The 25,509-nt window shown below is 40.1% G+C and overlaps 1 protein-coding gene across 17 annotated transcripts in view; it reads left to right on the top strand.

The window, feature by feature from the left end:
- ROBO2 (roundabout guidance receptor 2) overlaps positions 1-25,509 on the top strand; it is a 653,740-nt gene that overhangs the window by 423,146 nt on the left and 205,085 nt on the right. For all 17 annotated transcript variants that reach the window (XM_075073141.1, XM_075073108.1, XM_075073151.1 and 14 more), the window contains exons 3-4: positions 7,998-8,155; positions 10,291-10,411. In XM_075073141.1, the coding sequence (XP_074929242.1) occupies positions 7,998-8,155; positions 10,291-10,411 (279 nt within the window). The remainder of the gene's footprint in view (positions 1-7,997; positions 8,156-10,290; positions 10,412-25,509) is intronic.

Raw genomic sequence — 25,509 nt, 5'->3', positions numbered from 1 at the left:
TTGTTAGAGCCCTGATTCAGTATCTATATAATTTCCTGAGTTTATGGGCATCAGTTTGACCAGGGCCTGGATTTGGGCCTAAGCTGGCAGGTGCTGGTAAGCGGTTGCCTTGGTAGCGGGACTTTTTTGTTCATTATAGCAGGTGCATTGCCTGCAAGTGTTTATCTCAATACTTCTATTGCTGGACGTAGTTGCTGCCAGTTAATATACTTGTGCATACTTCCCAAATTGCCTTTCAGAACTTCAAATGAGAGATGATTCTTCACAGACATCTATCTTGTTTGAACAGCGTCACAGACAACCATACTTTAGAGCTGCAAGGAGACTGATCAAACTTTAATTGACTTTTTGTCCCCAACATCATCATCAAACTATATGTACAATATGTGTATCCTTTTCAAACATCAAATCCTTAAGGAATCCAGTAAGGTTTCTACTTAGTGGTGGTGCAGCAAAATGCCAGTCATAGATTTCTGAACCTCAGATGTAAGGAATATGCCTCGCTGAGGCTGGCCTGATGGCATGGCACTGTTGCGCTGTCATAATTGACATCTGGATTTAGAAGTGGCCTGAAGATTCTTACTGCCTGAGGATATGAGGAGCACTATGGAAGTTACGGTGTGGAGTCACACTGGGCCGGATGTTGGCCATAATTCTTGTCAGTATCCTTTGTCACATGTAGAGTAACACTCATGACAAACATAAAGGAGGCTGTACATCCCATGTTACGTGCCAGGATGAGGTCAACTAATGCTCAGAGGGTGAGACTAGAGCAAAAAAGAACACTGGATGAAGAAGTTGGAATTGTCTGTAGCTTTTCACCACTTACCTTTGAATTTTTAGACAGCCATTATTTGTAGACTTCCAGAAAGACTTTGAGAAGTGTTGGGTTCTGAAATGAACAAAAAGGCTCCAAATCAGTGTCAGGAGGATGGTGTTCTGCTAAGATACACTAATGGTTTCTTGAAAATATGAAGAAATCGTGAATAATTTGCTGAAAAAATGTTCTGCAGTTCTCAGCCTTTTCTGTTTTCACAGACCATTGAGCTGTTGGATATGAGGAATGCACTAAGTTGAGGTGCAACTTTTTCATGTGTGTTTCCACATTGTAATGTGTAAACTCAACTTTCAGCTGATGCTGGTTTCTTCCATTGATTCCTGTGCTGCTGGGTTTCTTGCTGGTGCTGCTGGGACATTTGAATTACAAGTTACCACTCTGAAGCCTCTGCCTCTAAGGCCTGGTTTCCACAAAGCTATGTTGGCATGAGCCTCCTTGTGTCAACCTAATTGTGCATATGTCTACACTTAGATTTGTCTCCCACCAACTGAAGTTCTCCATTACAGCGACGTCGTAACACCACTTCCCTGAGTGTCATTGAGCCATGTTCAATAGGCTGTGGCCGATACAGTGTGAGTGCAGACTGTGTTACTTATGTCAACCCTGATAGTCTTCCACCAGCTGTCCCACAGTGCCAAACACTGATTGATCTGATCACAGTTGTGAACTCCTCTTCCTTTTAAAGCCTTGTGAATGTTTGAAATGCATTTTCCTGATTGTTCAGCTTAGCAAATACAGCTAGCAACTCTCCATTCTTGTATACAACTGCCCAGCTGACTATACTGGCTACATGCTCTGGCTTAAAGTATACAAGAAATACTGGATCTCTTAGGCCTCTGAGGAGAAGAGTCTGTGCAGGTACAGCTATGGACCAGCTGTAGAAACATGGACATCTATAAGCAGATTTCACTGAGGATATGGGAGAAGAGGTACAACAAGGATCAGCAGCAGTGCTGCATGAATATCAAAAGGCCAAAGAGGCCAACAGTCAATTTGGTGCCAAATTACAGATCTACCACCTTTACAAAGAGCTATGTGCCATACTTGGTGGAGATCACCACCTGGCACACCATTGTGGTTACCTCAGAGGAGCCCAAGCCACAGGCCTCTGGCACGAATAATGAGGAGGAGGAAGATGGGGCTCTGGAGAATCCAGCTATGCCACAAACCAGGACCTGTTTGAGACTCTACCACAGTCCAGGTGCTCCCGGTAGTCAAGCACAGGTGAGCACGATGCAGGGAAAGGAACCTCAGGTAAGTGTGTAATTGTATTTCCTGTTACAGTGACTACTTTTGGCAGCTCCAATTTAACAGAACACAGCTCCTGACTTTTTATTAATTTACTCATAGTAGAAGAGATAGTGGTACAACAAAGAGAGGCAGCATCGTTGTCAGCTTTTCATTCCCCTCTAGAGTGAAGTGTGGAGACCACGGGGAGAGCATTTTGTCTATGTACACAAGGCTGACCTTGAATCGTCCTGAGAGATCTTGAAGAAACTTTCATGGAGGTACTCTGCATCATCTCCTGAAGCTTTCTAGGGATGGCTGCCTTATTTCTACTCCACAGTAGGATGCTTTCCCATGTCAGTCAGCAATAATTTCAGCAGGCACCATTGCAGTAAACAGGCTAACAACATATGGATCCAGAAGGCTTTGGTGGCCTACCCTCAGAAGTGAGATATTAGTTAAAATCACCACCACCTGCGGAAAATGGTGCCAGTTATTCAGTGTCGTTGTATACCCACAGTGTCATGCAACTGAGAAATTCTCTCCTCATTTCCCTCACCTCTGGTGGACCATTTTCACCAATGCTGATGCTGTTAGTGGTGCTGTGCACAAGCCTTCTGAAGCAGAAGTGTCAATAATCATGTCTTGTTTAAAACGTTAGGGGAGCAAGTTCTGAATCTTAACTTACACTTTCACTTGTGACTATTCTGACAATGGTACCTTTGTGTATTTTATCTGTGGCTGCCACTGTTGTGGCCTTGAGGGTTCCCCCTCCACACCTGCAGAATGCCTGAGCCAGATAACAGGGGGTGGGGGGGCAGGACTCAGGATGCGATCAATGCGATCCTACAGTGCAGTGCTGCATCAGACCGTGAATAAAGCGCCTGAAGGGTGAATATTGCAGACAGCCTGAAAGGAAAAGAAGACAGAAGAAAGGCTCAGGAGTCCCAGCAGGAAAAGAAAAGGGAGATGCATACACCAGGACATAATGGGGCTTCTCCGGTAGCAAAAACAGATATTGCAGACTTTAGGTCCAACAATCCCAGGCTTGCTCCTCTTTGTTACCCATGGAGCACTCCTTTGCAGCATTTCCCTACCTCCCACAACATTCCACATGGCATCAAGAATCACAACACTACCCCCACTGCTTCACACCAGAGGCCATTAAGGACAACTACAGCTTCATGTACACTGTGAAAGCCACAGTTGCTGCATGTGTAGCTAAAATGGATATGAATGTCTTTCCCCTTCTTAAGTTCTGTTCCATTAATTTATTAAGTTTTTAGCATATTTGCTTTTAAATTGCACAAATTTTGCTTTGTACTGGTTTTGTTACTCAATAAAATTCTATTATTTGGAAACATTTCATCTTTATTAGTTCACAACATATGTTGCAGCGTGCCTAGTGGTTCTGAAAGTGCCCACTTAATTGTTACTGTACAGTGTGAGATGACTCATTGGATCAGTGACAAACATGGTAATAATCATAAATGTACAGTAAGCTCACCCTAGAAGCAACTTTTCCCCCTTTGCTTCACAGATATTATGCATAAGACAGCTAAAATCATTGATTTTTTTTTCACTGAGATCCAATCTTGTGAGTAAATACTGCCAGTGTTCCTTCAGTCTACTCAAATCCATTCAACTGTCATTCTGTAACCGCAGAGCTAGTAGTTGAATCCTTCCTTCATATTGTCAAGGTGGTGGGTGTATGGCTTCCTGAACAAGGGGTAGGTTGGGTCTCACAGGGTCACTGTTGGCATTTCAATATCAAACTACTGGTTGGGAAAGAGTCTGTGCTTGTAGCTTTCTGTGTTCTTACAGATGCATACATAACGCGCCTTCCCTGACCAATCAACACTAGTGTTGTTGAAGCTTCTTCAGTGATGCCTCAAACCTTGCATAACCATAGAAAAATAGAGGTACTCTGTGTGCGAAAATAGGGATTTGTGTGCTGTCTATAACCCCATCACAGTTGAGGAATTCCGTTGGTGGAAATCCATCTACTATGTCTTTCACATGGTTGAGAGTCATACTCCTGCGTAGCAGGAGGCTATTAATGGCACTGTGCACATGCATGACAATGGCCCCCACAGTGGATTTTCCAACTCCAAAAGGATTGTCCACTGACTGGTAGCAATCTGGTGTTGCAAGTTTCTACAGTGCAATTGCCACTCACGTCTCCTCTGTCAGTGCAGTGCTCTTTCTTCTGTCCCTGTGCTGGCGGACTGGGGCAAGCTCAGCACACAGATCCAGAAATATGATCTTCCCCATCTGAAAGTTCTGCAGCCACTTCTAGTCACCCCAAGCCTGCGCTACAATGCAATCCCATCAGTCAGTGTTTTTCTCAGGCCAAGAAATGCTGCTCCATCCTCTGCAGCTGCTCCAAGAATGCCACCAACAACCTTGAATTGATTCTTGCTATGTTCCATAGCAATCTGTCCTCCAAGAAATTGTCATGTTCGTCAGTGATTTGGTGATCCTTGCAGCTCTGCAAATACTGAAGGATTGTGTGTCCTGTGTTTGCAATGCTTATGACAATAGTGCAAAGCTGTGCAGGCTCCATGCTTCTGACAGAGATGGGGAACAGCAAGGAGGACCAAGTAGGTTCATGAGATTTTTTTAAAAAGACACAAAAATTATGGGATATAGATAGCATTATGGAATGGAATCAGTTGCATACTGGAAGTTGATCCACTTCTCCTATGCAACTTGTTTCTTCCCCACCATATATTGCTAAAACTTCCCACTGGATGGCAACAGGCTGTATGCTGGAATACCTAACCAGGTGCACCACACTGTGCATTGACACAAGTGCTCTTGGTAAGCACATGCAGCACTGATGCAAGGAGCCAGGTAGGACATGCACAAGGGATACGCTAACTTTTGTGGCTTTATGCCAACATAACTTGTGGCAGCAAAAATTTGTAGTGTACACATGGCCTATCAGACCTTCATTTCCTCTTATTTCCTAGGGATGATATTTTTGGAAATGTTTTGGAGAGCCATGCTGATCTGATTGATGTTTGTGCTTTGTATTGTCCTTATTATAATGTATAAGGGAGCCCTGAGTCACGTATTCATCCTAAATGGCATGAAGTGATCTCTATTCATACTTATTCCTCTCTTTCTTTTACGCCATCCTCTTGTTCTTCATCCTCCTTATTCTTTTCCTTTCCCTTCCTTTTACCCTCTTTCTTTTTTCCCCTATTTCACCTAATACATTGTTTTGTACTTCATAATTCCTGTGTTCTTGGTCATCTTTATTTCACCAACCGCCACTATTCTTGCTCTTTGTCTCCATCTGTTTTCTTCTTTTCCTGTTTTCCAATTTTCTCTCCTGCATTTTCTAAAACATAAGACATTTTCAGAGGTACATAGTTAGATAGATCTGTTACAGCCACAAGAGTCAAGTCTCAATGTTTTTCTCCCCACTAAATCGCAGTTCTGTGTTCCATCCAAGCCACACTTGATATAGAAACAGGGTAGAGAGGAAAAGGGAAGTTCAAACCTTATTCTTGGCTGGCTGGGGCCCTACTCTGCTCCTGGCTTAAGTCAGAGCAGCTTCCATGTTGCTGTAACTTACTCTTGCTTTCCTGTGGCCCTCAGAGACTGTTCTGGCAGCTGAAAACAATCACAGTGTCCCAGCCTCGCTCTCAACCTCAACCCCGTGTCAGGAACTGTGATTTGGTGGTATTGGGAACGTTTTGGTGTACCTGCTAATTTTATTTCCCTTTTGCATCTCTGGAATTGCATTAAAAGGGCTGTAATGTAATGAAGAACCAGGTCATACGTATCTGTTTAACTTTTAAAACAATCATGAGTTTAGTTGCATATGTAATGAAGATGGAACCGCTTGATGTTGTCCATAGGCCTCTTCAAAAGGATTAATGTCTGTCACTTGGCAGGTTTTTAGTTTTAGAAACAGTTGATGCTTGGCAGCAGTTTACCAGTTGTGCAAGAGGCTATTTCTCCACTCAAAAACATTTCTCTTTCTTTCAGCTCTCAGATATAAGAGAAACTTCCAGAAATGGGTGGTTTCGAAAGTTCCTTTCCTGGCCTCTCCCTTGAAATTGCTGCTGATGTTGCCTTTCTTGGCTTCATTTGGAAAATACTGTCTTTCTAATAAGATTGCCACAAACACATGTTGTTGTGCCAAATTGTTAGCAGCCCATAATCTTCATCATGTTATTTCTGTATCATGGGTTACCCTCTTTATATTCCATTTTATCTCAAAAACCAAAAGACCCTATTTTCTCTCAGTTTAATTATTGTGGATGAAAAATTGGCATTGGACAAGCAATTTGCATTAGTCAGAAATACCTTTTGGGTTGAGGCTTTTGGCAAGAAATTTGTTTGGAAAGCAGTGCTAAACAATGCCCTTCAACCTACTAGATGTGCTACTTTGGAAAAGGTTGGGTCCTTGCCAAAATGCAGTTTGTTGCCCTCCACTTCCTATCATTTTTATTTTGTACCTCTAGAAATGGCCTAAATAGCCCCTCCTTTTGTGTTATATAATTTGTATATATATAATTTCCTCTCCCCATTGGATTTACTTATGTATCCCAAAATGTTGAACGATAACTGTAAACACACACCTATATTGAGTTCCACAATTATATGCACTCTCACCTCAGCACACCCAGAGGCTAATCCTTGGGCATATAAATAATAATTTATTCTTGTCTGAGAACAGAAAATATGCAGTTTAAAATGTTGTTTTTTTTTATTTTATTAACAGTGAAAGCAGTAAATTAACTCTGCCTATAAACTGAAAGTGACTAATTTCTATTAAACTCTTCCTGACTGCACTTTCACTAGGATAAAGTGTGTTCTAATTTCTTGAAGGGCCCTGGTTTCATTAAGGGTGGGAACTGTGTTAAAGCAGTAATGAAGCCCATACGTACCTGATATTCAAGAAGAGGAAATGCCCTAAATTCAATTTCAGTAGCTCTATCTAGAGCTATTTTAAGTCTGATGTTTATAAGAATGACAATTAACCTAGAGACGAGGACACGCATGGAGGAATAATGATGAAGTAGATATCATTTCAACACACACAGGAGCCAACTAGCTGGACCTAATCCTGCTTTACAGCAGCATGATTTACATAAGGAGCTAGCATGTGTTGCCTAATTTAGTTTTCAAACCTCTTGGCAATGTATATGCTTTTAGGCAGTGTGAGACAAGACTGGTCAGGGCTGCAAGAATAGCAAAGGAATAGAAGAAGCAGGTGCACTGCTAGCATACTGTATATCAGCTCAACTTCTTGACATCTTTCAAAAACACTGATCATTTAGCACCAATTTGATAATCAAAAATAATCCTTCCTGAATAAAGGCAAAACTCCACAATTTGATACCAGCAGTGTCATATCTAGAACCTTTTCACCTAGCCAGTAGTGGGGGAAAAAATCACTGGCAAGAAAGGTGCCAATTGAAGAAAAGAGGCACACCAGATTTTTAAAAGGTTACCACCAATGTCCAGCATGCTGCTGTCTTTAATGAAAAGGGTTCAGTGTCAGACCAGAACTACTGCCATAAGGAATATTTCTCCTCAGTGCGTCAGGCTGGCCAGATGTCACTTGGCAGGTGCATCTACAATAGAAGGATAAAAGGATCAGTGTGTATATTGGTCCTTTTGCTTTTAAATGATGAGCAATGCATTTACTTTTAGCAAATGCAAAGTAAAAACACGCACATCTTGTCTGTATTCATTAGATAAGAGGGGCTACCTGTTGAGTCATCTTTCCTCTTCCCTCTGCCCTCAATAACATATTTTGCAAGGAGTTTTACAGTGCACCTAGTATACAAAGGCATCATTTGAATAACTTGGAGGCTACTTTTACTGGAAAAGCAATTTATTTGCCTTTTAGCATGTTGCAATTCCGAACCAAATAGTTTTATTTTCCTTTCCTCATTTGTTCTATTAGTGCTACGGGATGACTTTCGCCAAAACCCTACCGATGTTGTTGTGGCAGCTGGAGAACCTGCTATTCTGGAGTGCCAGCCTCCTCGAGGACATCCTGAGCCCACAATCTACTGGAAGAAAGATAAAATCCGCATTGACGACAGGGAAGAGAGAATCAGTGTAAGTCCTACCAAAATGCCATTGATAGATAGTTGTCCACAATGTTTTTTAAAAGGTATATTTCTCCATGGATTTGAATGAGCATTGAATAATGTACATAGCAGTATCCACAAAGATATAAACCCCCGTCATTCAGTTGGCTCCCTGCAGGGAAATTCTTGTGCTTATATGGAACTTCACTGATGTTTCTGGGACACTAGGCAAACATTGGGTGTCCATGCACAGTTCTTATTGTAGGACTGAAGATGTAAGTATTTGTATTGGGCCTGCACCACACCCCTACTAGCCCCACAACTGAACACCTTGGAACTCTGAAACTGGAGCAGAATTTCCCAGATTGTCTCTACAATGAGCCAAACCAAACCGTCCAATGCTAACCTTTGAAAGTTAAAAATTTGCACCTCAAGTCCATCTTTAGTCATAGGGAGACTTGGTATCAAAGTCTATAGTTAAGATTGTTTAATATTTTCTGCTAAATACGCTGTTAACTTTGCTGAACTTTAATCAGGAAGCAATATTTTATGCTGACTATCTGCCTATCAGCTGAATATTTTGAAAAGTTTAAGCCTAAATGGATCAGCTGTTTCTGAGAACAAGGTTAGGAAAAAAATATCATTTTGTCCATGTTAAAAAAGAACTGTTACAGCTGTTTCTATTGATAACTCTTCTATGCTTTGGAGTTGGAGTTGCCCAGATGTCAGGGATGTCTCTTTGCCTTCCCTCTGAAAAGCTATGCAAATTTGTCCAAGATATAAGCTTCTTAAAAATACTAGTTTGCGCATGCACAGGAGACATTTGTTAGAGTTGGGCAGCAAAATTCTCTGAACATTCCATCTTCCATTGGGCATGCTCCAGTGTGTTAGTGCCCAGAGATGTGGAGAAGAACAAGGAAACAGCCTGACTTGAATGCAAATGAATGAGAAGTGGAGGAAAGTGAGGAGAGGAAGGAATTGGTTGGGGGAGTGGGGAGGAGGCATTGATAGATACCAAGGACACGAACCATAGGTTGTAAAAGAGCTGAACTGGACAGAGATGAGAATGAATCAGGGTTGTGTAGTGAAGAAGGCTATTATCTGTAAAACCCTTGCACAGGCAACCTTAATACTGGCCTTTCCTAACTTTTGAGTAGTTGTCTTTGCAACCTTAGTATTCCTTTAACATAGTTATTTTATACCTAATGCATTTTGAACTTGTTCAGTGCTGGTATGATTTGATACCATGGTGGCCTTTGGAAACTCAATTGCCTTTGATGTGTAAAGATTTGCAGTTACATGGTCTCAATATATATATATATATATACACTATTCAAAGTGTTGTGGGCCAGACTGTCTCCACTAAGTTCTGCTCAAACTGGGGGAGGAAAAAAGAGTATCAGGGAGCTTACTACGCTTCCCTGTGTCTCAGGTTATAGTGGCTCCAGCCCTGACTTAAGTTGAAGCAACTTATTGGCTGCTCTAACTTAAAACAGCTACCTAGGGTTCCAAAGAGTACATACTATTTTCTGAAAATTTGCAGCTCTGTGCTGTGCCCTTTCTTCTAATCAACCTGATCATTCTCTTCTTCGGTATGCCCATGTTCAGGGGTTGAACTGAGGTTGATATAGAAGTCAAGGGAATTCTTAGTTGGGCAACTGCAGATTGATTCCATCCCATTTGCACCAGTCAGAAATAAGGAGAAAATCTGGCCTTGTAAGTACAGTGAGTACAAGGGAATACTACAGATTCTGAGATCAATTTACTATTGATAAAACAGGCTTTTTTTTAAAGTGCCACTATGGTACTGTAGGCTTACAGATTAATTTACTAGAAATAGTATAGCAGATGCCACGTATATCACCAAAGAAAGGTAGCAAGAAATGTAATTGTCTTGAAATGTAAGGGCATTGTACAAAAACAAAAAATTGAGACAAGACCAGAAGTAGGGTCAAATATACTTCAGAAGAGCCTAATATCAAGTAGTATTAGTATTGTTCAACATCAAATAGATGGCCTGATAATCCTTAAACAACAAATGTCAAAGCTTTTCTTTAAAAAAAAAAAAAGACCCCCCTTATCTGAGATCTTTGCAGTCTAAGAGCTTCCCTTTATTTCTGATTGTTTATGTAAATTAAAATGTATTTTCTTTGCTACAAACAGATACGAAGTGGGAAACTAATGATCTCAAACACGAGGAAAAGTGATGCTGGCATGTACACTTGTGTTGGTACCAACATGGTGGGCGAACGAGACAGCGATCCAGCAGAGCTGACTGTCTTTGGTAAAACTACTTCCTCGGCTTTTGTTTTATTTTTACTATGCATGCAAAATATTGAATTGATCTAGCTGAACAGCCAAACCAGGTGACAAAGTCAGGGTAACAAAAGACAGTAACTGCTAATGTGCAGGCTACATTTCACAATTTTCCATGAAGGACAAGTTTCAAGGGTTGCAGGTTATAAGTTGGAAGCTGGGATGAAGCAGTCATTTTTTTGTGAGTGCATAGTTTAAATCTAATTGAAGGTCCTTGATGAAATGCATAAACTCAGAAACCTTAATCCAGTAGATAATGCTTTCCCCCACAATATTACCGAGTATAATCGAGCCACTTTTAATACAGTATCTGCTTAACAGAGACTTGGACCAACATAGCCCGTTTAAATAATTTCTTATTCTCAGAGGGCTCTGAGATCAAAGCTGTTGTAGCACAGCACACAGAAGCTGGATCAACTGTACAAAGTCTTTAGATAAAAATGTCTATATAGCTAAGAAGCTGTTCTCATGAGTTTATCACATTTTACTTTAAAGTAAAAAGTATTAGACTGAGTATTCATTTCTGAGTATTCATCTCTGTTTTGACTCCAGTTTTCACAAACCACTCTGTCAGCTCTCCATTGACCCTTACTGCATACCAAGCGAGGCTATACAAACTCTACAGTACTTGAGTCAGCTTATTTCTAGCATTGTACCACTTGAGTACTTTGCACAAAGCCTCTCAGTTAGCAGAGTCAAATGCTTTCTTAAAGGCAAGGAATGTGCAAAACAGAAGTTTGTTGAACTTGGTGTATCTCTCCAAGATTTGACCAAAAACAACTGTCTAATCTATGATGGAGTGCCCAGGTCTAGAGCCAGTGTGTGACTCAGAAAGGGTTTCTTCTGCTCTTTTTTTCATTCAGCTGTGAATCATTTTACAGAATACCGTGCTAGGAATAATCATAAGACTTATTACTTGGTAGTTATTGCAGTTATTTCAGGGCCTTTACCCTTTGCCCAAATTAGGTTAATGACTAGCCTCTTCCACCATGCTTTAACACGTCAGGGAGTACACTGTGTGGACCAGCGGCCTTGTTGTTTTTCAGGGACCTCATTGCAGCTTTAATTTCTGCTTTCATTATGTGTTCTTCATTGTTGCTTTCGTAGCTGATGGCCTCAAGGACATCTGGGTCATGTGGAGTAGTGAAAATGTTCTTTCTATCTTTTGAGTTGATCTTTCATTGCGTAGCTGACGTGTTACAGGTATTAAGTTCTGTAATTTTTTTTCAAGCTCTTTGTCTTCTCTCTCAAGCCATTCTTTCTTAGCTTTTTTGACTCTTCATTTTAGTTCCTTGTTGATCTATTTGTTTTTCTGCTCAGCACAGTCTTCAGCTTTCAGATGTTCTTGAGATGTTTTTCTTTTTTTGATGGGATTTTGATCTCTGGTGTCACCCTCTTTTGTCCTTTTTGGATACAGCCTCATCTTTAAAACCTCCTCACTTGTGGCATGAATGATGTTTTTTGCTCTGTCCAGACTTGTTCTATTGTTGTGTCATCTAGGTCTAAATGAAGGGCAAAGTGGCCACTGATGGTATTCTGACTATTTTTGCAAATTTTGAAATATGAAGTCTGATTCTGATGGCACTGCTTGATGGTCTGAGTTTGCATTCAGACTTCTGTAGAAGTATCCAGTCTAATACACTTGTTTTCAAGCATTGTCCTACTACGATGAAGTTGATCATGTTTTCTGTAATACCATCATTAGAAATCCAAGTTTCTTTATGCAATTGCCTGTGCTGAAATGCTGAGTTTGTTATAAACAAATTGTTAAATTGCTTCAGTTCTGCACTATTATCACCTCTCATTTCTTGATCCTATTTCTTCTTTCCCCTGGTGTTCTCTCAGGCCATGTTATCACTCCCAGTCTTGACAGTAAATCTTTCATTACAAGCAGAAGATTTCTAGATGGGATTCGTGAAAACTCTGCTTGAAGATAATTGCAAAATTGGTTTGTGGCCCTGTTTGTTGTATCTAATATAGTATACAATGTTATTAGTCTTTGCATATACACACAGATCAAGATATGTTTCTCCATTTCAAACAAATTGTGAGCATGAAATGGTTCCCTTTAGTGAAGTTCCATGACCACCTGTGGATTTGCCACGATGCAGCATTACATGACTGTAAACTACCACTCTGCTTACTTCATTGAAAAAGCATGAAATCACATCACTTCTTTAAATGGTAGTTTTGTACCTTGCAACTCATACCAGTATTGGATTATAGTTTCAATTACAACTGATACATCAACATTATTTTATATTATTTTATAATATTAGAGATTGAGAGACAGAGACAGAGAGACAGGACCTCTCTTCTTCATCACTTTGAGTACTAGTAATTTGTGGTAATAATCCCAGTAGATACTAAACAGATTGAAGTCCAAGTCTACAAAGCCCTAAGGTTCCCATAACTTCTTAAAGGAATTAAGTACTAGATATAAAATCATGTGAAACATACATTTGAATTCCTATACTGCAAAGTCATGAGACGTATTAGGTTTGCCTTAATATGCAAACTTTTATGTAGTCAATTACAATCTTCTGAAAATTTGCTACAGGATATCATCATGGCAGTCAACCAATAAAGTACATTCTATGCCTGGCTTCCTAGTACTGTATAAAGGCAATGGTAAATTAAAGTAGCAGTTTTGATCCCACATAATTGAGTTAGTCTATATAAGGAAATCTGTACTTAGAATTTCCTTGCTGTCCAAATTCTTCCAGCTCTTCAGGATTTTTTTTTTTCTCCTTCAGCAGGAGTACCACACAGGCCAATATGTTCAAAGTTGGATGCTGAAAGTTAGGCACCAAAATGAACATTTAGATGCCTAAATATGGATTGCCTGATTGGTTTAAAAATGTTGGCCTTGACACTTAAAATAAATCCAGGACAGGAAATAAATCTGCCTTTACTGGGAAATTAAAAGGATTTATTAATGTTACTGAAAAATATACAGAAACTATTGATTATGGTAGGGAAAAGTTCTTTAATCATTAACCACTCTTCTCCCCTTTTAAAAAAAGCCTCAATCCAAAACAGAAACAAAACCCTGTGGCAAGCTTTAGTGTATGTTGCTGCCCTACTAGGAAATGGGATAGTTCCATACTACATTTCCGGAAATCAGTTGTAGCTTGTTTTTGGCTCTGAAAGTTTTTCTATAATACCTTTTGTGTGTCACTCCTGATAGTTTTTGGGTTCCCTATGCAGTGAATTTAGCTTGAGGCAATGCCTCTGGAAAAACTGAGTCTGCATGGTGGTGACCGGTGGCTTGATGGGAACAGCAAGGATGTCTGGGATTTTAAAAACAAAAGCCCGTAAACCCAAGACCTTAAATAAAGCAATATATGAAAACACAATAAAAGGGATAGTAAAAAGGGGATGTGGATAGGTTGCAGTATTTAAAACCCTCCAACTGAGATGCACAAGTATTATTAAATAATATTCAGAAATATCCCCATTAGAACTGTTCTCAAAACAAGCAAGTTACACTTTGCCCTCTATTTATAAAACTGATATTTTTGTGTGCATTTATGAAATCGATCCACAATACCATTTTCAATTTTTGTTATAAAAAAAAAAGATTTTGTGCCCCCTAGTCAAATTCTGAATCCTCTGCAAGCAGAAATTGTCCAACTTTTCACAGTAACATTTGAGAAATGTAACGGGTTCTGTAAGCAGCACATCCCAAAATGAGTCCTGTTCTTTGAGTTGTGATACCAGAACAGCATTAAGCTTTGCCAGTCCTCTTTTTCAGGGGTCACTGCTTGCTTGGGTCTTCTGAGGCTCCCAGGTGTTATCTCATAGCAGAGCAGCAAGAGAGCAAGAACACTGTCACAGAATCTAGGATCGGGATGACCGATTAAACAAATTTCAGTCACAAAAGGCAACATGCTACTTTAGTTTATTATGGATTCATTTCCCCCCCTAAATTCTAAAGACCAAATTCAGAAGTATAAGAGGTATAGATTAGTCTGATTTAAATTGGGTCCAGGTCTGAACAGGCCAGCACAAAAGTGGTTTAAAATGCGCCTTTGCCCCCTCACTCCACACTCATCAGTATGCAAGGGTGTCTGAAGAACCAGAAGGTATAAGTTAAGTACCGTAGAAACTACTACTCTCACTGTCTTCTGTCAATTGCTTCTCTTCCTACACTCCTCTCATCAAAGATCTTAGCATGAGTTGCTCCTTGTCACTGTCTTGGACTCAGAAGTTCCAATTCATTGATGATGCATAAGGATGCATATGCTATATGTTGTGTGAATAATTTGTCATTAAATCTAAGGGCCTTGTTCTAAAGCTCATTCATTGGCAGTCTTTCCATTGACTTAGGAGGCTTTTTGATCAGGCCTTGAGAAAGTCAAAGTAATTAAAGGCTTTGACAGGGAATTTAAGTTGGTGAAACACAACTAGACAGGGTGCCAGAAGATGTAAGTGACACAGGTTAGACTCCTCTAAGATAGACCCATCTCTGAATTCAGCCTTTTATTTTAAGCTATATGAACTTTGTTATTCAGTCAGCATTAGATAAGGAAGTGTCTTTGTTAGAAAGACACTGCCTGGTCAACACCTTTAGGGACAGAATTTGAGTTGTCCATTAAGGGTTACGCTGTATTTGGAAACGAAATACCCCTGGAAGAAGGCACTTCACTGAAGATGTTAGATCCCAGTTTTTGCCTTCTTACAGCCCTGGAGCCAGCACTATGTTCTGCGGCTACAAGATGGACTTTGCTAAAGTGTCCTGACTATTCTCTATATATCAAGGGCTCTTTAATTCCAATACAGGAAGATACCTGAATAAACTGTGGCAACAAACCTGACTAAGTCATCATTGTATCCACAATTCAATTCAGATCCCTTAAGAGAGAGAGAAGTTGGTGTGTCTTTCATTCATGATTATTTTCCTCAACTTCAGTTATTTTAGTTGGTTAGTTAAAATGTTCCATATAAAGAATGCAAATATACCATACTCATAACCCTGAGCATTGGCCTGTTAAACCCCAGGTTGTGAGTTCAGTCCTTGAGGGGGTCACCTAGGGATATGGAGCAAAATTGGTCCTGCTAGGCAGGGAACTGGACACAATAACCTTTCAGAGCCCCTTCCAGCTCTATGAGATAGGTATGTCTCCATATATTTTAATTTTTACTTTTTGTAAAGGAGATAAGCTTATGTCACAATATTTGCTACCCCACAGATACTGCCAGAATATCCAGATGTAAAAGGATAATCAGACAGGTATAAGAAGTGCTGATTAGATCTTAGATGTTTGAACTTAATATTTATAAAAAGGTATCACTGAAATCAGTGGAGAGAGGTGTGTTGGTGGGGGGCGGGGGGAGAGACTTATAACCTTCAATAATAATGGTTCCCGTTCATTTGCATGTAGCTTTCACAATTCTCACCACTTCATTGTGAAAACTCACAGAACCTTAATAGTGTATAAGGCACAGTTGTTTACAATAGCTGCACAAGTGCTTTATTTCCAAAATGACAAGAAAAAATAGCTTAAGAAAAGACATACCTTGGGAAGAATGTCCTGAATACAGAAACACCAGCTTTTGTCATCATATTTTTTACTTGCTCACTCAAGTAACCTTCTAAAACATAGCATGACCTACACTCATCCTTTCATCTCCTGTGGGCTTATTTTTGGCAATGAGAGCTTTGAGGCTATCAGGGTGGAAAGTAATCCAAATCATGCTACAATTACAATATTCACTCCACTGGCTCAGATCTGGAAAAAAATGTCTCTAATGTTCTTCCTTTGCATCAATATCTCTAGGTGAAAAAGCAATCCCCGCCCGCCCCCCCAATTTAAATTTGTTTGAATCTACATAGTAGAGGACATGTTACATCCTTCACTCCAGTGATTATTTTGGCAGAAAAAGATATTAAGGCATTTAGGATTCCTTTTATTAGATTTTGACTTCCCATACATGGTCATCTAACTTTTCTGAGGGGCATACAGAGGGCAGTAACACATATTTGAAGGCCATCAGGGCCTCTCTAAAGGACTGCAGTATACACACTATTAGTTAAATAAAGGAAAAATAAGTGCTGGGTGTCCCATTCCAGGGTGCAATCCAGACGAGTGAGAGGGTGTGTCACCTGTGCCCTACAACCTTGAGTGCTTCAGCAATGCTTTGCTGTTGTAGCTTTCAACTTGGGTTCCTCACAATCAGCCTGCCAGCCAGTAGGTTACACCATGAATGTCTGTGTGTGGCCACAGCCCTTGTCCAGCAACTCTGACCCCAGCAGCCTGTTGGCAGCACACCAGCCACACTCTGGCTTCCAACAGACTTGGTTACTACTTGCAAGATGACCCCAATACACTCCTAGTCCCAAATTTTCACCTCAAAACACGTGTTCTGCACTGTCCATCCCTCTCATGGAAAGTTCAGGTAGTTTAGGTCCATTGCTTCTGTAAGGCAAAAGTATCCAACAGGTTGCTACTTTAATTGGAGTTACCAAGCCATTCACAACACTGGATTGGTTTTGATTAAAAAATAAAACACATTTATTTAACAGAAAAGAGATAGCTTTTAAATTAGTACAAGTACAGGATGCTAAAGTCAGAAATGGTTAAAAGAGAAATAAAGATAATTCTTCAACAAAAAACTTCAAAAACAGACTCCAACCAGAAACTGCAGAATTGGAATTAATTTGCAAACTGGATGCCATTAAATTAGGCTTGGACTAACTGGGAGTGGATGGGTCATTACACAAAGTAAAAACTATTTCCCCATGCTAATTTTTCCCCTACTGTTACTCACACCTTCTTGTCAACTGCTGGAAATGGGCCATCCTAATTATCACTACAAAAGTTTTTTTCTCACGCTGATAATAGCCCACCTTAATTGATTAGTCTTGTTATAGTTGGTATGGTAACACCCATCTTTTCATGGTCTCCATGTATATATATCTTCCTACTGTATTTTCCACTGCATGCATCCGATGAAGTGGGTTTTAGCCCATGAAAGCTTATGTCCAAATAAATTTGTTAGTCTCTAAGGTGCCACAAGTACTCCTCATTCTTTTGAAAGATAGAACACTTCTTAATAACTAAAACTTAACAGACTGGACTTGGTTCAAGATATAATTCTCACTGCACACTCCCAGCAACAGGACTGACCAAATTTCAGGTCAGGATCTCTCCCAGAGTAAAATGGTGGCTTCGTTTGTTGTCTTAGGTGACAAAGAAAGAGGGAGAGATACAGGGCTATTTTTGCTCCTCACCTCTATAGTCCAGTCAACCTTTTAAATGCATTTTCCTGAGTGGTAGCTCTAGATAATGTTGATTCCCACTGTGAGGTTGGAGTCATGGAGTCTCATGATGAAAGAGGTTCCAGGTTGCTGTTTGCTAAAATGTAGATTGATCTGTTACTGCCTCTTTTCTTTGCCAAACAATGGCCACTTGATAGGTTATTGCCCATCAACTTGGATGGCACCTGACTAGAGGTGACAGTTTGTCTTTTGGCTTTGAGAAACAGGATTATCCAGTTCTCAGACTTGTCTGATAACCCCATTTTAGTCATAATTTCAGTTTATGGTCATAACTTTACAAATCTTGCTACATACATCTCACCATGATATTATTGGCTCAGTAAGTTATTAGTTTTCAAATGATAGCTCACAAGACATAGTTGTACAAAGATTATTACAGTAGTGTTTAGGATGTGAATATAGGGTGCATTCAGTCACACTAGGACTGAATCATTGGTAGAGCCCTACCAAATTTGTGGCCATGAAAAACATGTCACAGACTATGAAATCTGGTCTTCCTCCTATGAAATTTGGTCTTTTGTGTGCTTTTACCTTATATTATGCAGATTTCACAGGGGAGACGAGCGTTTCTCAAACTGGGAGTCCTGACCCAAAAGGGAGTTGCAGAGGGATCACAACATTATTTTGGGAAGGTCACAGTATTGCCACCCTTAATTCTGTGATAGGTAGCCAGAGAGTGGTGGTTCTTGGCCAGGCATCCAGCTCTGAAGGCAGCGCCCCGCCATCAGCAGCGCAGAAGTAAGGGTGGCAATACGATAAAATGCCACCCTTAATTCTGCACTGCTGCCTTCAGAGCTGGGAAGCCAGAGAGTGGTGACTGCTGACTGAGGGCCCAGCTCTACAGCAGCAGCGCAGAAGTAAGGGTGGCAATACCATACCGTGCCATCCTTCTGCGCTGATACTGGCAGCAGCTCTGCTTTCAGAGCTAGGCTCTTGGCCAGCAGCCACTCTCACCAGCTGCCTAGCTCCAAAGACAGCACTGCTGCCAGCAGCAGTGCAGATATAAGTAGCACAACCCCCGGCCTCACAATAACCTTGCAACTCCCTTCCATACACCCGCGCACATACACACACAACTTCTTTATGGCTCAGGACCTCTACTATTTCAACAGCATGACATTTAAGATGTAAATAGCTGAAATAATTAAATTTACAATTTTTAAAATCCTTTCACCATAAAATTGACAAAATGGACCGTGAATTTAGTATGGCCCTAATCATTGATCATCATCCTCCAAAGAAAGAACAGGATTCTCCTTCTGATCTGGGTAGGAAGGGTTCTGTAGGGTTTTGCCTTAATGTCCAGTGAACTACTTAACTCAAATTTTCTCAAAGTGGCTGTCTCAAGTGCTGCAGCATACTGTAGGTATCTGTCTGGTTACATTAACAAGCCACTTTTATAACTGCAGGCAAAGTTTATTCTGAAGTTAAAAAGGTCACACTAGTAATAGTATAACCAGCTGACATGACATACAATCATGACCTATTTTATAGTCCTCTTCAAAGAATATTCATCAGTGAAGCATAGCTTGGGCAGTGGACACTTTATTTACTCAGTTCAAGCTTTTAAAATGGCTACATTAAAACTTTTATACATGGCTCTGATTTTAATTTATCACTCTTTCCTGCTATTTTCTCAGATATATTGTGTTCTGAATATTGTTGACAGAATTACAATGTTTAATTACACCTCTAGACTTTATTTATGTCCAAAGTTTTTTTAAAAAAGTCATATTTTCCAAAGTTCTGATCTGAAACTGGATTTGACTTGCCTTTGTGTGAAACAAATTTTATTATCATGTGCTGGCAAGCACCGTTCTGTCTCCTGAGAGGTTAATATTGTAAGCAAATTATGCAGGTGTTTCAAATGCAGTTAATCTCACATAAAGAATGTTATTTGCATTGCCAATGGCATTCACTCTGATCACTCTATATCTGTGTAATTAGCTATTGGACATATTCGGGGGCCTGTATGAGTGATACAAAATGCAGAAAACAACATAAGAGAGAACTTGTTTTTTCCTCATTCGCACTATGCAAAATGCAGATATGATGGCAAACTGGAAATAACAACTATTGTAATTTGTTTGTCCTTGATAACTGTGGTGTGCACTTACACAGTTATTTATTTCCCAGCAAGTTCTTAACAGTTGTGGAAAATATCCAATTCTTAGATGCTGCCATAGGCACGACTTTCTAATGTGCAGTCCCAGTCCCCATCCCCACTCCACTCCTTCCCCAAGGCCTCACCCCTACCCTGCCTCTTCCTGCTCCCAGCCCACCTCTGCCCTGCTTCTTCCTTGCCTCTCCCTGCCTCACCCCCTCCGCCAAGCATGCCACACCCTCTTTTCTCCCCCCAGCGCCTCCTGCCTGCCTTGGAACAGCTGATCCATGGTGGATGGGAGGCACTGAGGTGGGGGAGGAGGTGGTATTGATCGGGTGAGCTGCCAGTGGGTGTTCAGCACTCACCCTTTTTTTTTTGTGAGTGCTCCAGGGCTGGATCACTCACAAAGGTGGCACCTATGGATGCTGCCTTTCTAACATGCTTTCAAACTATACTTGGTCCTGCCTCAGTGCAGAGGGCTCGACTCAGTGATCCCTTGAAGTCCCTTTCAACAATATATTGCTTTGATTCTATGCTCTTAAACTGTCTGATGCAGAAGGAATTATTCTTCCTTAAGACCTTTGAGCCAGTTACTGACATATCAACAAGTTTCTTCTGAAAATGTGTTGGGATATTTTTGTGGTTCATTCTGTGTAGGCATTTACAGCAACAGATAAGAATTTAATAAATATTACATTTTCCATGAAATATTGGACCATCTGGAGCTTTGCATTGCATTTTGTGCTTTCAAATCTGCACATATTAGCTATATGATGTCTCTGAGGTGCGTGTGCGCGCGCGCGTGCTTATGTATTCTTAGAATCAAATACGCACTCAACAATATAAACAAGCAACATCACACATGTTTGCACACATACAAACATATCTGTAGTCACAAGAATAACACAGGTGTGCCAGAATAGAGTTTTTAAATCTCTTTACCTTTCACGGGTGGACACTACTTGTGTGATCCTCATTTTTCGGATGCCTGATCTGAGATCTGATTTGCAGAAGTGCAGATCACTCACAGCTTCAAATGAAGTCAGTGTGAGCTGCACTTTGATCATTTAAAGTGCTATGTAGTGCTAACTACACTGAAAATGAGGTCCTAGGGACTTCAAATTGGGATTCCAAAAGTAGAGGATACTTTCAAATATAATATTTTTGTGCTTTACTTCCCCATCTCATGAGGTGATGGAAAAATTAATTAATTATTTTTGTGAAGCACTCAGATACTATAGTGATTAATGCCATAGAAAAGCCCATGAATTTATTAGCTAATGAATTAAGAAAATATTTTTTTCTCACAGCAGGGTTTGAACTATGTGCAGTAAATGAGGCCTGAGGCAACCCATTAAACAATGAGAATACAACAAAACATCGAGTGGCTGCTCATTTAGTTAATATTGTCCATTCTATTCACTGTGGAAAAAATAGCATGCAACCACATAATGTAGTCAACCTGTGAAATTCAATGCTACAGGAAGTCATGAAGCCAAACTTTATGAGCCAGATTCTGATCTTATTTATAGTGTAAATCTGGATTCATTTAATGTAACTCTCAGCTCACTGAGACTGAAATGTGGGCTGCAATGCGTGACAAGCACCTTTATTTTTAAATCACTCTCTGTAGCGTGAATGACTCTTACTATGCCCTCTTTAATTGTGGTCTATATAGCTGATAACAGTAAAAGTGTGTGTTTGGTAGAGGGATGTTGGAACTAAATTTGGGTGAAGCATAGGCAACTTTGAGACTAAAAGCAGTGATATGTCTTGAAATGAAATTACCTTGGATTTGTCCCAGTATAACTGAGGTCAGAATTTGGCTGTGAGACTAAATTTGAAACAGGAATGGATAAGATTCTAACAAATAATAATTTTTGTAGCTGTGCATGCTAGAATAACAAGGCTAAGCAAAGCTAATTATTCAGGGCATCATTTCGTTTCTAGGGCTGTCACAAAATTAAAAAAAATAATCATGATTAATTGCACGATTAATCACACTACTAAACAATAATAGAATATCATTTATTTAAATATTTTGGATGTTTTCTACATTTTCAAATATATTGATTTCAAGTACAACACAGAATACAAAGTGTTCAGTGCTCACTTTATACTTATTTGTATTACAAATATTTGCACTGTAAAAACAAAATAGTATTTTTCAATTCCCCCATTGCAAGTACTGTAATGCTATCTCTTCATCATGAACATTGAATTTACAAATGTACAATTATGTTAAAAAATAACCTGCACTCAAAAATAAAATAATGTAAAACTTTAGTGCCTACAAGTCCATGCAGTCCTACTACTTCTTCGGTCAGTCACTCAGAGAGACAAGTATCAGAGGGGTAGCCGCATTAGTCTGGATCTGTAAAAGCAGCAGAGAATCCTGTGGCACCTTATAGACTAACAGAGGTTTTGGAGCATGAGCTTTCGTGGGTGAATACCCACTTCGTCAGATGCACGTAGTGGAAATTTCCAGGGGCAGGTATATATATGCTAGCAAGCAAAGCTAGGGATAACGAGTTGTCAATCAGGGAGGATGAGGCCTGTTCTAGCAGCTGAGGATGTGAAACCAAGAAGGAGAACTGGTTCTGTAGTTGGCACAAGCCATTCACAGTCTTTGTTCAGTCCTGAGCTGATGGTATCAATGCAGATGAAATGAAGCTCAGCAGTTTCTTTTTTGAAGTCTGGTCCTTAAGTTTTTTTGCTGCAGGGATGGCCACCTTAAGATCTGCTATAGAGTGTGCCAGGGAGGCTGAGTGTCCTCTACAGGTTTTGTATTATTGCCATTCCTAATGTCTGATTTATGTCCATTTTCCTTTCCGTAGAGACTGTTCCAGTTTTGCCGTATACATAGCAGAGGGGCATTGCTGGCATATGATGGTATATTACATTGGTGGATGTGCAGGTGAATGAACCGTAGGTGATGGTTGGCTATTTCCTTGAGAAATAAGGAAACAGTCAACAAGCCAGACGTGTACCCAGAAGCCTCTAATGCAAGACAAACCAAAGAAAGAAAACCAACAGGACTCCACTGGCCATCACATACAGCCCCCAGCTAAAACTCCTCCAACGCATCATCAGGGATCTACAACCATCCTGCACAATGATCCCACACTTTCACAAAGCCTTGGATGGAGCAGGCCAACCTCGCCCACAGACAACCTGCCAACTTGAACGTATTCTCACCAGAAACTGCACACCACACCATAGTGGACCTCCAGCTCAGGACCAATCCATGCAAAACCGCGATGCCAACTCTGCCCACCATATTTCACCAGCAACACCATCACAGACCTAACCAGATCAGCCACACCATCACCGGTTCATTCTCACCTGCACATCCACCAAAAAATATTATACAGCCACATATGCCAGCATGCCCTCTGGCTATGTACATCGCGCCAACTGGACAGTCTCTACGGAAAAGGATAAATGGACACAAATCAGCACTTAGGAATGGCATATACAAAAACCGGTAGCGAGAGCACTTCAATCCTCCTGGCCACCATATAGCAGACCTTAAGGTGGCCATCCTGCGCAAAAAAACTTTAGGACCAGACTTCAAAGAGAATCTGCTGAGCTTCATTTCATCTGCAAATGTGACACCATCAGCTCAGGATTGAACAAAGACTGTGAATGGCTTGCCAACTACAGAACCAGTTTCTCCTCTCTGGTTTTCACACCTCAGCCTGCTAGAACAGGACTCATCCTCCCTGATTGAACTAACCTCGTTATCTCTAGCTTGCTTGCTAGCATATATATACCTGCCTCTGGAAATTTCACACATGCATCTGACGAAGTGGGTATTCACCCACGAAAGCTTCATGCTCAAAACCTCCTCTTAAGTCTATAACGGTTGCCACAGGATTCTTCAGACAAACAAATTGTTTACATTTGGGAGATGAATGCAGCCCACTTCTGTTTACAAGTCACCTGAAGTGAGAACAGGTTTCCCATGCACTGTTGTACAGGACTGGTGTCAGACAGATATTTTATGTTTGCCAAAATGCCATAAAGATTCATTTGTCCCTTCCAATAGGCTTCAACCTCCATTCCCGAGGACATGCATCCATGCTTGTATGATGGGTTCTGCTATAACTATCCTAAAGTAGTACATGACTGATGCATTTTCGTTTTCATCAATTGAGTCAGTATGCCTCCAGCAGGAAGGTTGATTTTCAAGTGCCTTAGCTATCTTTAGCAATCTCACGATTGGTACCTTCATTCTATTGTTACAAAGTCTGAGTGCAAGGTTCTTAAACAAAAAAAAAGTGGCTGGTCATCATCCGAGACTCTATAACAGAATAAATATGAGATATGCAGGTAAAACAGAGCAGGAGACATTTATTCTCCTCCAAAGAGTTCATGTCACAAATTTAATTAATGCATTTTTTTTTTATAAGCATTCATCAGTTGTGGATAGGCAATGTCCCTAAATGGTGGCGTTTTAGAAAATGAGGGGCACACAAATGTTTCAGCCAAATCTGGCACGTAAATACCTTGTAATAGTCAGCTAAAAAAACAGTGCCATGCAAATGCTGTGTTTCACTTTCAGGTGACATTGTAAAATAACTAAGTAAGGTGGCATTATATCCGTAAATTGTTAAAGGAGCTGTTGTCTTTGCAATGGACTGAACAAGAGTAGGGACTTAGTGGACTTGCAGGATCTAAAGTTTACATGTTTGTTATTGATGTGTAGTTTTGTAACAAAAAAAATCTACATCTGTAAGTTTGCACTTTTCGAACAATAAAGAGATTGCAATACATTAACTTTGTATTAAGTGGAATTGAAAAATATTATTTCTTTTGTTTATCATTTTTAGAGTGCAAAAATAGTATCAAAAATAATAAAAACTAAAACTAAGTGATTGGGCCAACAAAATAGCAATGAACTTTAGTGTGGATAAATGGTTAAAAGTAATGCACGATTTGGAAAAATAACCCCAACTGTACATAGAATATATGGGGGCTAATTTAGCTACAACGAGTCAGAAAAAAGATCTTGGCGTCATTGTTGTGGATTAGTTTCTGAAGATGTCCACGCAGTGCGCAATGGCGGTCCCAAAAGGCAATACAGGATGTTAGGATCATTAAAAAGAGGATAGAGGATAGAGACTGGAGAATTATACTTATTGCCTTATATAAAATCCATGGTACGCCCACATCTCAAATATGTGTATCAGGTGTGATTCTTTCTCACCTCAAAAAAGATATTCAAGCACTAGAAAAGTTCAGAAAAGGGCAACTAAAATTGATTAGGGGTTTGGAGAGAGGTCCATACGGGAAAGATTATAAGAGGCAAGGCTCTCTCACTTGGAAAAGAGGAGACTAAGGCAGGGATATGATAGAGGTTATATTAAAATCATGATAATGTGGAGAAAGTGGATAAGGAAAAGATTTTACTTTATTCCATATATACACAGAAACTATTGGGTCACCAATGAAATTAATAGGTAGCAGGTTTAAAACAAATTAAAAGGAAGTCTTCCTCACACGTGCGCAGTCAATGTGAACTCCTTACCTAGGAGGTTTGTGAAAGCGCTGGGACTATAACAATGTTATAAATAGGGAACGACGAATAAACTATGGTGTGCTAAGTCCATAAATAGTTATTAGCTAGGAAGGGATAAAGAATGGTATCCCTAGTCTCTGTTCATCAGAGGAT

Source organism: Chelonoidis abingdonii, chromosome 1 (assembly GCF_003597395.2).
Source record: "Chelonoidis abingdonii isolate Lonesome George chromosome 1, CheloAbing_2.0, whole genome shotgun sequence".
NCBI classification, from domain to species: domain Eukaryota; kingdom Metazoa; phylum Chordata; order Testudines; family Testudinidae; genus Chelonoidis; species Chelonoidis abingdonii.
This window is presented reverse-complemented; position numbering and strand designations above follow the sequence as displayed.